Source organism: Antennarius striatus, chromosome 12 (genome assembly GCF_040054535.1).
Source record: "Antennarius striatus isolate MH-2024 chromosome 12, ASM4005453v1, whole genome shotgun sequence".
NCBI classification, from domain to species: domain Eukaryota; kingdom Metazoa; phylum Chordata; class Actinopteri; order Lophiiformes; family Antennariidae; genus Antennarius; species Antennarius striatus.
Genome location: NC_090787.1, coordinates 10,815,001 through 10,827,610, shown reverse-complemented (window position 1 = coordinate 10,827,610; position 12,610 = coordinate 10,815,001). Strand labels below are relative to the sequence as shown.

General features: G+C 40.8%; 2 protein-coding genes and 1 non-coding gene across 3 annotated transcripts in view; all 3 read left to right on the top strand.

Annotated features, from left to right (window-relative positions):
- Nucleotides 1–4,908, top strand: part of LOC137605301 (coiled-coil domain-containing protein 138-like) — a 68,017-nt gene extending 63,109 nt beyond the window's left edge. Inside the window, exon 15 of the transcript XR_011037727.1 lies at nt 3,573–4,908. The gene's annotated coding sequence lies outside the window, so the exon portion shown is untranslated. The remainder of the gene's footprint in view (nt 1–3,572) is intronic.
- Nucleotides 4,507–4,577, top strand: trnag-gcc (transfer RNA glycine (anticodon GCC)). The gene has a single exon. It is a non-coding gene; the product is annotated as a tRNA-Gly (tRNA).
- A 5,813-nt stretch (nt 4,909–10,721) lies between the features above and the next one.
- Nucleotides 10,722–12,610, top strand: part of LOC137605300 (E3 ubiquitin-protein ligase SH3RF3-like) — an 80,767-nt gene continuing 78,878 nt past the window's right edge. The window contains exon 1 of the mRNA XM_068329861.1: nt 10,722–11,321. Within this exon, the coding sequence (XP_068185962.1) occupies nt 10,908–11,321 (414 nt within the window). The 5' untranslated portion in view covers nt 10,722–10,907. The remainder of the gene's footprint in view (nt 11,322–12,610) is intronic.

Below are 12,610 nucleotides of genomic sequence, written 5' to 3'. Positions count from 1 at the left end.
ATGAAATTGCTCATAGGTGTGTCTGTGTGTGTGCATGTTTGTCACAGCAGATAAACCGGGTATGGAAGATGAATGAATGAATGAATGAATGAATGAATGAATGAAAATTATTAAGGCTTTGCATTGGAAATTGTTTGAAGGCTCCTTCTTTGCATCACTAAAAGAATGAATGACTGAGTCACAAACCCATCTAGTGCATTTATTATTATTGTGTTTGAGATCAGGTGTGCATGTGACATTTCACCCAAGAAGTTAGACTGTTTTAGTAACCAATTAGATTAGATTAGATTAGATTCAGATTATTGTCATTGCATGTCTGGTAAAAAGCAACGAAACGCAGGTTGCATCTAACCAGAAATGCATAAGCAGTGATTAAATAAGTATAAACAGTATATACATGGTAATTATACATAGTGCAGAGTATGGTAGCTATATATATATATATATATATATATGAACATATTTATATTGTGGTGAGTATGTACAGGCTATAAACAGGCTATGACTATGATATACAGTATGAGCGACTAGACTATATAAAGAACAGTAGTAAATTATATCTTTACAATAATTAGGGTATAAGTAACGATATGTACATGTATAAATTGTGGTGAGTATTTACCCGCTATAAACAGGCTACCTGTATTACTACAATATACAGCATGAATGACTATACAGTATCTAAAGTATATACAGAACAGTGGTGAATTATGTTTACAATGATTACGGGAATAATTAACAGTATGTATATAATGTAGCAAACAGGAAATGTGATAATACATTGATAAGTCCAGTTCACTTTGCTGGGCGAGGGGTGAATTAAGGGGGCGAATTTAAGGGGCGTGGGGGTGACGCGGGTGCAGAGTCTAGCAGGAAGACAGCTGTAGGGAAAAAGCTGTTTCTGAACCTGGTGGTTTTTGTCTGGATGCTCCTGTAGCGCCTTCCAGAGGACAGGAGGGAAAACAGTGTGCATGCTGGTGGCAGGAGTCCTTTATGATGTTTGAAGCTCTCCTGAGACAACACTTCCTGTAGACGTCCTCAATAACAGTGTTAAATGCTGAACTGAAGTCAACGAACATCATCCTAGCATGTGTGTCGCTGTTGTCCAGATGTGAGAGGACAGAGTTAGCACTATGGAGGCTACATCTCCTGTACTCCTGTTCTTGTGATAGGCAAATTGGTGGGGGTCCAAGGTGGGAGGCAGACAGGATTTGAGATGTGCCAGAACCAACTGCTCTAAGTTTTTTGATGATGATGGGTGTGAGCGCCGATGGACAGTAGTCTTTGAGGCACGTTGGAGTGGTGTGTTTTGGTACTGACACGATGGAGGATTAAAGGGGGCTGGAAGAACAGCATGAGCCAAGGACAGGTAGAATAAATTCATCAGGTTCATTGTGTTTCAGTGAAAAAAAAAAGTTAAGTTAGTTCCTAAATATTTTCTTTCGCAACACATATGTACTAAATACCCTATAAAATCAGATGTTGAAAATAAAATATAATTTGCTTGATTCAAATCTGTAACTATAATTTACCTAATCCTGTAAACATGATCATTTTTAAAAAGTTAAGATACAAGTAAAGTTATGACGGAATATGCCTACACATAAATGCGCACATATTAATAAAATTGATAAGCAATGATACCCTCTGTAAAAAGACCAAAGTGCTGATGTCAGTTAAGAAACATACTTATCCTAGCCCTACTAACACTGGCACTGATTTACAGGTAAGTACATTTCTTTTACGCAAAGTAGTCTACCTGGTCTTTGTCCAAATTTTTCTATCTGCATTATCTTACATTCAGTTTCCTGCTTATACAGGCTTAATCTGCATGTTTTGACCAGCAGAACACTGATGAATGTTAACACGTTGATACGAATGTAATTCTCAATAGGCCCAAAAAGACCAAACTGCTGCGTGTTTGAACAGGGGAATCCTGAAATAACCGTAACATCCACAGTAGATATAAAACCATTTTAAGATGACTACTCTAAAACCCTTTGGTTTGGTTTGAAGTGGTCAGAGTTACTAAAGTAGTTGATGAGAAACGTCCCACCTGATTGTCTGCAGATGGCCTCAGTGCTCCTGAATATACCTGCAGCCACGGTGTTTGTTCAGGGGTGTGTGTGTGCCATACCGCCTCAGCACCAGAAGCCGGGTCCCGTGGGATCCACTAGCTGTGTGGAGAAAACACACAGAGTACATGAATGAGAATAAGTTCCATTAAAATGTTTTTTTTCTATGAGTATTAAGTTGGGGTTAAAAAGGAAAACAAAAAAGGCAAACCAGAGCACCTGGAGAAAACCTTTCACATTCATGCACAAGTGTGGTGTTAGGATCCCACCAGCCGTAGTCATCTGTGTGTAGTTGTCAGCTGGTTCCTGAACATCATCATCTCAGTTTCCTCACACATTGATGTCACACTTCAGTTCCTTATTTGTTTCTTTTTCATGAGTTGCAAATTTGTATCCACACAGTTCTCTCCTAAAAAGGCCCTGTTTATCGTTCCATATAGAGGATTGTCATATATCTTTTTTATTGTGGCTGCATCAAATCTTTCCAAATCTTCTGTTGTCAGTAAACTGGGGTTTGTTTCCTGCGCCCTGGGAAGTGGCTTGATCTTACTAACAATCCAGGGTGCACCATATCGCTTATTTAATGCAGCGTTGTCTGTTTGTAGGGTTGCATCCATGACCAAATCCAAGACTTCTTGACGTGATTCCCCATGTGGTCTCTGCATTTTTGAGGAGTGATTTTCTATCACAATTGTATTTATAAAGTTTAAATGCTTTCATCTTAAACTTCTTAAGGATTAAGATCAAAGCTCTATCTGCGGTCATGCTGACCATTTAGGTTTCACTCATCAGTACCTCCCGCACACCCGCCAACATGAGGAGGCGATAGGTTCAGTTCTATTTAGTGAAGAGTGATCCCTCCTGAACGCATCTCCAGAGTGTTAGGTGTCAAAGTCAGAAAGATTTAAAAAAAAAAAAAAATCTATACCGTTGTGATCCCAGAAGGGAAATTAAGAGCACACACTCTAGTATGTTAGTCATCAATCACACACATGCATATCAGTGTGTACAGGCCCCTGCAATACACACAATCACACACAGGGGAACCTGTAGGCAGGCAATGGGAGGTACAGTGGCGGGCAGCCCCTTTGTGGTGCGCCCCAAATAACCAACTTGTAAGGGGGACGGTGCCTTGCTCAAGGGCGCCTCAGCAGTGCACCAGAGGTGAGCTGACACCTCCCACTGTTAGCTCACACTCCAGGTATTTTTGGGCGGGAGCGGGAATTGAACCGCTGATCTTGGAAGACTGGACGACTCGCTCTACCGCTCGCTCTACTACTGAGGCACTGCTGTACCTCTTCTCTTTATGTGTTCTCTGAGCTCTGAGGAATTTGATTGGCTATTCTGGGGTTTATATTCCAGCTGACATCATTTTTTAGCACAGATATAATATAGAAGCTAAATTGAAAAAAACAAAAAAAACAATCTCATATCAAAAACTGTTTTAAGCGAGGACGTTTATGCGTTATTAATCAGAGTGATCCCTCTCTCCCACAGGATCCTCGGTACTGCAGGTGAAGGTGATCGACACACAGCACAAAGTGAAGTCGGCAGATCTGCAGATCGATCAACTGACTCGTGTTCAGAAACAGAATAAACGAACTCACACTGATTTTGTATACTAAATTCAGTGCTCCTGAATATACTAGATAGTATACTAAATTCAACAGAAACAGGATGTCATCTGTTATTCATAAATGAAAACTAAATGAGTGTGTCGTCATCAATCCAGTTTCCTCACACTGCTGTGTAGGTTTTACAGGTTCATTCTACAGTTAAAGGAGGATATCAATAATCAGCTGATGGATAAATAGAAAACACTTTATTAGAAAATCAAAGAGCTGGAGGTACGAAGGTGATCTGCTATACAGTACATGTGATGTGCTTTCCTTAGTGTGTCTAAGTGTGTGTTTGGTGATTTACAGCAGAAGAAAATGTACCTAGAACGCAGCGTGAAAGAAGCGGAGAACAACGCCAGGAGAGCCCAGTGATCAATGATCAATGACACTTGATTTACAACTTTGTGATACGCTCAATGATCTCTAATCAATATTGAATACACGTTTAAGTGCAGAACTCATTTTGTTGTTCATTTTGAAGTGCTGAACCATCAACTTGCAAACTTTCACTCTAAACACATGAAGTATTTACTCACAGCAATTTTTAGTGGCTGATTTTATTTTATTACATTTGACCTCAAATAAATAAAATGCACGCCGCCAACCATCATCGTAAGCTCCGTGGGTAAGCCTCAACATTTGCTTTATTTTGTTCTGAGACCACAGTTCTGAGACAGATTATGTCTGTAGTAGTGCATGGTAGAATACAATTTATGAAATAAGAAGATTCATTACTGACTCAGCGAGCATCTAACCCACCGCGATACGGGAAATCAAATAAGTACGCTCCCAGATACTCTTTAGGTAGTAAGGCATTGGTGGTTCAGTGGTAGAATTCTCGCCTGCCACGCGGGAGGCCCGGGTTCGATTCCCGGCCAATGCAACTAAATTTTGGTACGATCTGCCGTCCTATAAGGGATGTTGTCTGAGCTGACAGTGGGAGTTGTCAGCTCTCCTCCCAAGCACTACCGAGGCTTCCATGAGCAAGGCGTTGACCCCTTTTACAGGTTGCTCGTTTTGGCGCATCATGCAGGAGTTGCATGCTTACAGTAAGCATGGTGCGCATGTAAGCATGCTACCTCCCACTGTCGGCTTAGTGTCACTGGAAAAAAAACAAGGTTTATGTTGTGAGAAAAGTCTGGTTTGCGAGACGTCATCACAGCAGCACCACCGGCTTCATTCTCACGTCTGGATCGGTAATGCCTCATCATTGATGGCGTGTTGTTACTGTACGTCAGGTGGAGGGAACAAAGTAAACACACCTGTAAATTCAAAATGACGTGTGTGGTTAATTATTTTCTACTGTGTGAGTAACAGAGCCTGAAAATTAAGAAATACTTTGTTCAGCGACGCCAGTTCTAAATGTTCCCAGATATATATATATATATATATATATATATATAGTCCCAGATGTTCTCAGATATATATATATATATATATATATATATATATATATATATATATATATATATATATATATATATATATATATATATATATATATATATATATATATATATATATATATATAGTCTGGGAACATTTAGAATATATATATATATATATATATATATATATATATATATATATATATATATATATATATATATATATATATAGTCTGGGAACATTTAGAACTGGCGTGATATATGAGTGTGTGACAGTAGTAACTAGAGTGCACTGTTAATCTCTCTTCGGGGATTAAAACAGTATACAAAATTAAATAATTTTAAAAAAAAATTAAATTAGGATTAAATAAATAAATACATCCAACTCTTGCTGACCAAGATGTCACTTGCACTGTCAAGGCTTGGCAACAAATCCATTCTCCCACCTAGTGCTTAAATTAGGTACTGACAGTACTCCGGGTAGTGGCAAGTACAGTACTGTAAACTTCAATATAGGCAACTATTCATCAAGTTCGATTTGCAGTGGTTTGTAGAATATTTTAGCTGCAAATGTGATAAAAAGCAATTGTTTTGGGACTGTACGTTGTTGTCCAAGGAAATTATTGATTTTCCTTGGACTTTCGAGTCAACAGTAGCGTACATCTTTGAGTTTGACTATGAAACCCTCATGTAAATTCAGTTCCTCATAATTCATGCCATTTGTTGTGAAGATCAGTACAGTGCTTTAATATATCTAATTTGTAGGTGCTCTGCGTTGAGGGATTCTTCTCTGGGGATCAATTTCTTTTTTAACTATAGTTGCCATTCAAAATTGATAAGTAATATATTTTACCAATACAACTTTATTTATATTCCATGTTAAAAATGCTGTAAATTGTAAAGACCTCACTAATAATAATAATATATGCAAAAATATCAATCAATCAATCATCTTTTATTTGTATATTGCTTAATCACATCAACAGACATTTCAAAGTGTTTTTACAGGCAGAGAAAAAGCTCTGAGTGTGTCTGTCTTAGTCTGTGATGTGGTTGACTAGAGCCTGTTGTCTGAGTTGGACTAAAGTTTGGCCGTCAGTCTTCCTCTTCTCCTCCTCTCTCCTTCCACTGCTTCTTTTTCTAAGGCACAGGAAGAGTGAGATAAAAGCGGGCCTTTGAAAACATTGGGAGTCCTGTAATTACTCTCCCCATGTTTGTCTCTCTATCTTTTCCCCCTCTGTCCACACTTTTCTCATTATGTTCACCCAATCTTCTTTCTCTTCCCTGATGACTTTCTCTTTTATGTCACTTTCTGTGTTCCACAGTCTGCCTACCTTTTTTATTTCTCATCCTACTGCCTCTTTCTGTTCTTTTCTTTCTCTCTCCATCTTTACTTCTCTGTCTCCTCATCTTCCTCATTCTTTCAGAGGCTCATTGATGTTGATCCCGGAACTTCCTGACTGAAAAGGAGGATGTGAGGATAGGAGATTAGATGAGAAGAGAGGATTTGTAATTTTATTTTAATTTTAATATACTGTTTTGATCCCCAAAGGGAAATTAAGCTGAGGAGAGGATAACAAGAAGAGTGATGAGTTCTGTTGAGAGAATGATGGGTCCTCTGTCACAAACCGGACAAAAATACACCTCATACTGTACATAACTTCTATTTACTTTGATGGATGGTGTATGGCCGCACAAAACTGTCCCTGCTCAAGGTGAAATGGGGAATAAAGAAATAAGACATGTTGCAATGATATAACATGTATTAAATATACGAGACGATACAGTGAGACAAGCTGAGTCATAATGGGATGTAAAAAGATTAAGCATAATCAGACACATCAGACTAGGGATTATTTGATCAAGTAACAGAGCATAGAATGGTGTAGTAGCAGTTAAGCAACAATCTGTATGATTAAGTGAAGTGTCACATTAAATAACAGGGCACAGGAAAGACAGCAAAAGACACAAAGAGAGCTCAACACCTCCATCATTGTGCCCTGGATTAGCACACACACTATGTCACCTTGATGACATGACTTTACTTGGATCTGCCTTATGTCAGCTCAAGCCATTTTACCTCATGGCTCTAAGTCCTTGTTACATCCCGCTTCAAAGCGGTGATGTATTGTGTATTTGTTCATGGGTTTGTGTGTGTGTCCGTTCGTCCGCCCATTCGTCCGACCGTCTGTTAGTCCACCAAATATCTTCGCAACCGTTTCAGATAGAAATATGAAACAAAAGGACATTACTCAGGCGGCAAAGGGGATGGAAATGAGATGATGAAATTGACCTTGAGAAAACTAGGTTAAGGTCAAATTTCAACTTTTGGACACTAAGGAACCAGATAAGATAGAAAGACACTAGCGCTTTGATCTATGAAAGTATCCATCTTCATCTTCTGTAGTCCGGGTTATTTCTGGGGATGGCTTTTATTAAATTTTGCCAAACAAACAAAGGACAGTGTTAAATTCTGTTTGGATCACAAAAAATGTCATCATTTGAGGATTGTATTTTCAGCTGCGACAAAGTTTTTTCTCCAACATGCACAAAATTAGCGATTTTAAAAATTCCCTTCAGTGCAGCAGTGGTCACAGGTGGACTGTCCGGTTTCAATCCCCTAGGGGCGCATCAAACTACTGTGGCTCAGAGGAGACAACCTTTGGCATATACCATATCTGCTGCTCAGTAAAATGAAGTCAAAGTAGCTTCAATATTCAGCAAAAATCAGCATCAACATTAAAACCACATTCCTTGAACCTGTCATGTTTGTAGGGTAATTGGAACTCTGAGAGGAGAAATATAAAATTTGGCACACTTTTCTAAGATGAAATAAAACACTGAACACAGAAATTAAATGTATTTTTGCTATTTTTCACACATGTTTAATATTACCACCATGGGAAAGTGTACATTAAAACCACAGGGCACAAAAATCTCTCCTAAATTTCAGGATTCTGATATCATAAACATTTTTTCCCCTTACTTTCTACGTGTGGAATTACATTAGAACCAATTCATGTTAAGTCTTTCCAACTAAAAACACACAAATAAATGTTATTAAGTCATACTAACAGACATACGTAATCTCTTAAAACGGGTGGACCCCCCACATCAGTCTGTGGGAACATGCATTCTCTAACCACTTTTCAATGAGGAAGCAGAGAACTGGTTGCCATGGTAACTGCCATGTCAGCTAACCTACTTTTGCAAGAACGAAGTACATTGGTGGATGATAGAGAAGTGAACAGTATGCATAGGTAGACGGAGCAGACCCACACAAGCTCACAATCCACATATTGATCCTATTTGATTGTTTCACGCAAACAATTGTAATTATGTGGAATGTAAGAAGAAAAAATGACAGAGAAATTAAGGCAATTTCAAATGATTAAAAATGGGGGTAACAAAGACGTCGATTAAACCACAATGAGTAGAATGTGAGTACATTGCCAGGTTGGTTAAGGTCAAATCCACAAATCCTGGATATAGATGTTGTTTGACATATATTTAAACAGGCTGACTCTAGTGATCAAATATACCGTACTTGACAATTTTGCTCCGTGGTGCTACTTACCACCCCTGAGTGACACGTACACCGTTTAAGCAACATCCACTCATTGTTTGATGTTGACAGGCCAAGGCTGTGCCCCAATGGGAGCCCTGACTATGCCGCTTAAATGGATTGAGTGGATTTTCACCCAATAATCATTTCTGTCCCCTTCTCCCTGAATGCTCCCTGTAATTTTGAATCACTAGCTGTGAAGAATTGCATTAAGAAGATGAAACACGCTGAGAGTGAGACACGAGAGGACATCAAAAAGAAAGGAACAGACACCATGAATTTGACTTTGTTGCCTGATGTTGTGATCCACTGCATTAGAAAAGTAAGAAAAAAATAAAATAAGGGCCTGACAACATTAATACAGATGCTCTTTCTGTCCTATTTTCATTTAATAGTTGGACCTACTGCCTTCAATGTGACATTTCCAGAACATGTTCAATTACTGTTGTTTCATATGTGAGGCTGTAGAACACACATGATCACACGCACGCAACTGACAGATCAGTCCAGTCACTTGTACAGAATTAATTATGTCCCAAGTTGTAAAAAAAAAATTCCATTCCTTTTTGGTGTGGATATAGATCATGTTCTGTTTCCAGAGTTTATTTTAAAGACTTCTACATTGTGGAATAGGGGCAAGAGAAAGACTTTTGTTAATGATTTGATGGATAAAGACTACAATATTTGCATCATATGGACATTAATGTCCATATGATGATCCAGTATGTTTAAACTTAAGGTTTCATGGAAAATTCATATCTATGACAAACAATAACATACTAGCGAAAATCATATTGTTGCTGTGTTGCTCCAGTTAACTGCAAAATGTGACTGACAATTAAGTTACCGAACAAGATCCTGATGAAAAACACCTTTAAGAGGAAAACTATTTTAAGTGAATGGCGATCAAGCTATGATATGATGATCCCAACAAGGTTCCCAAATCCAGTGGTTGGTGTATTTGGGAATGTTGCCCTGAGGTGCACTGACCTCATTTTGAACTACACTGGCAGAAGTTACCTCTCTCATTGTTCAGTGGATTTCAATCAGGTGTGTCATCCAGCTAAATAATGAAATGCAGTGAATTACAGATTCTATACGCTCTTTCTTTTCCTCACTGTATATCTACGTAGTCGGTGGTAAACAAAGATCATGTCATGTAATTGTTGCTACCTACTGATATTTCATATTTCATGATGATGTATTTTGTTTCACGTTTTTTCACTTCATGACAACAAGATTATTTCTCAGATTAACTATTTACATCTGTGGCGTGCTTTGTAGTCTATCCTATAATTCAACAAGAATTGTCGATTTTTCTTGAACTATGAAGTCCCAGCCGTCAGCGAAAGATCACCTAATGCCCACCAGAGGGCGCCAGAAAACAATTTTTCCAAAGCCCATCCGCTGTGGATGATGCCAGACATAAAAGTGTGGACATCTTTCAAGTGGGGTGATAAACGATTGACTGTTTAAGTTGAGTGCCAAAAACAAATGCATTTTTGAAATCACAGATAAGCACAAACACGAGTGTCCCCTCATTCTTAAACTGGACACACTATAAAACCACGAGGAGGCTGTGCGTGGACCAGTCCTATTTCTACCTGTATTAGCTCAGGTCACGTGACGGGCGACCCGTCCACAACAACAGCGCAGGTTTGTGAGAGGAATTTAAAAAAAAATGCGAGGGTTAAAACCCTCTGCTGCCGGTGGATCGGTGTCTGGTGGCCGTGCGTCTCTCTCTGGATGTCTTCATATCCATCTGTCTGGAGTTTGTGCGCGCGCAACGCGATTCTTGTCGGGCGAGGAGGATGACGATGATGATGATGATGATGATGATGATGATGATGATGATGATGATGATGATGATGATGATGATGATGATGATGATGATAGAGCGTGACCTCACCGCTTTCTGCACAGCTGCTGGAGAGAGAGAGAGAGAGAGAGAGAGAGAGAGAGAGAGAGAGAGAGGGAGAGAGGGAGAGAGGGAGAGAGGGAGAGACAGAGAGAGAGAGACAGAGAGAGGGAGAGAGAGAGAGAGGGAGAGAGAGGGAGAGGGGTGAGAAACTGAAACACGTTGAGGGACGCGGAGGAAGGTGAGAGCGCAGCGGGGAAAAACATTGACAACGCGGGGGTGAGCTCACACGGTGGTGGTGGGGCGTCCGCTGGCTGCCTCCCAGAATGTTCTGTGCCCTCGGTTCATTTTTACGGTACACCAACCAGTCACCGCAGCGAACCCACGGACACTGAAGCCCAGATGCTCACCCTCTCTGCCGACATGGACGAGTCTTCGTCGCTGCTGGATCTGCTGGAGTGCTCGGTGTGCCTGGAGCGCCTGGACACCACGGCCAAGGTGCTGCCGTGCCAGCACACCTTCTGCCGCCGCTGCCTGGAGAACATCGTCAGCTCCCGGAACGAGCTCCGCTGCCCGGAGTGCCGCATTCTGGTGGACTGTGGGGTGGACGATCTACCGGCTAACATCCTCCTGGTTCGCCTCCTTGACGGGATCAAGCAGCGGCCCCAGCGAGGGAGCGGAGGGGGAGTGGGAGCGGGAGGCAGGCAGTGTCTGGCCGGGAGCTCGCTGCAGGGGTACGCGGGCGGGATATGCGCTTCTCCCCCGGGCAGCGCGATCAGAGAGCTCCCCGTAGCCACCAGGAGCTCCCCTGCTAAGGTTAGTTACTTTTCCATCATCTTATTTCTAGGGTCTAGTGTCTAAGCTCCAAACAACTGAAGTATGTTTTGTGAATTCTTGCTTTATTGCCTGCTTCAACATTTTAGACCCTTTCACACAAACAAAAACAAGCGGAAAGGTCCAAGTCCCGCCGGGCGCTGAGGATTCTCTGGACCGTTTTGTGGACAGATTTCCCGCTGTTTGTGTCTGATGTTGTGGAGGGAAGTGGGAACAGTGTGTTCAGCCTGCTGTCTCCTCTCACATGCAGCAGTTGTGTGGTACTTATATAGATGCAAATTGACTCCGATCTGAATATTCACACAGCGAGACTGATTGCATTGTCTGATGACAACATGAGCAGTGAACTTTGAATCAGAGTTGTGACATGGGTATGAATTCAGATACACAAATCAACACTGCCCCCCCCCCCCCCCAGAACAGCACTTGCTGTTGTCTTGATCTGATTTGATTATCTGTTTACTAGATGTATGTATGTTATCATTTATCTCAATTATCAGCAGATTTGATTGTAATGTTCCCTGACTTTTGGTATCATAACTGGTGTTGACATGTCATGAAGGTATGTTTTAAGTCATGAGCGGGAGACCGATCCAATAGTTGCAGTATGTCCGGTGAAGCCCAGATGCCCACAGGCTGCAGCTCTTGTGAGATGTCATAACCCAGTGAGCTTTGTTTTACACACTATGTAGTGTTTTCTTCCTTTCCTTTGGCTGCAATCAGTACATGTTGTGGCTGTGAAGTGGCAGAGAGAGAGAGAGAGAGAGAGAGAGAGAGAGAGAGAGAGAGAGAGAGAGAGAGAGAGAGAGGGTGTGTGTGTGTGTGTGTGTGTGGCGTGCGTGCGTGCGTGTGTGTGTGTGTGCAGGGGGGGCAGAAATATCGGTCATCATTTCTCTGACACACAATCCTAAACACACTGTGTCTTTTGATTTTCTTTTCTGAGATGTCAGACATGACATCCAGGCCTAATGGTTCATGTTGTGACTTGTTAAGCCGGATGTACCTTACAGGTCTAAGGCGAGCTTGTGTTATATATACTTGAACATGCAGTGGGATTTCTCAGAGTCGAGTGCATGAGGGTGGTCGTTGGGGGGCAGGTGTATTCCATTACCCTCTTCTCTGATTTTTTTTGCAACATCCGCAATAAGAAGGATGCAATGAATTAGCAGTTTAACCTTCGTCTGTTGTTAGGGTCGCCACCGACCCGTTCTTGATTTTAAATTCCTAAAACTACCACAAAAATACGTTTATTGCATCAAGGCTTTTTGACT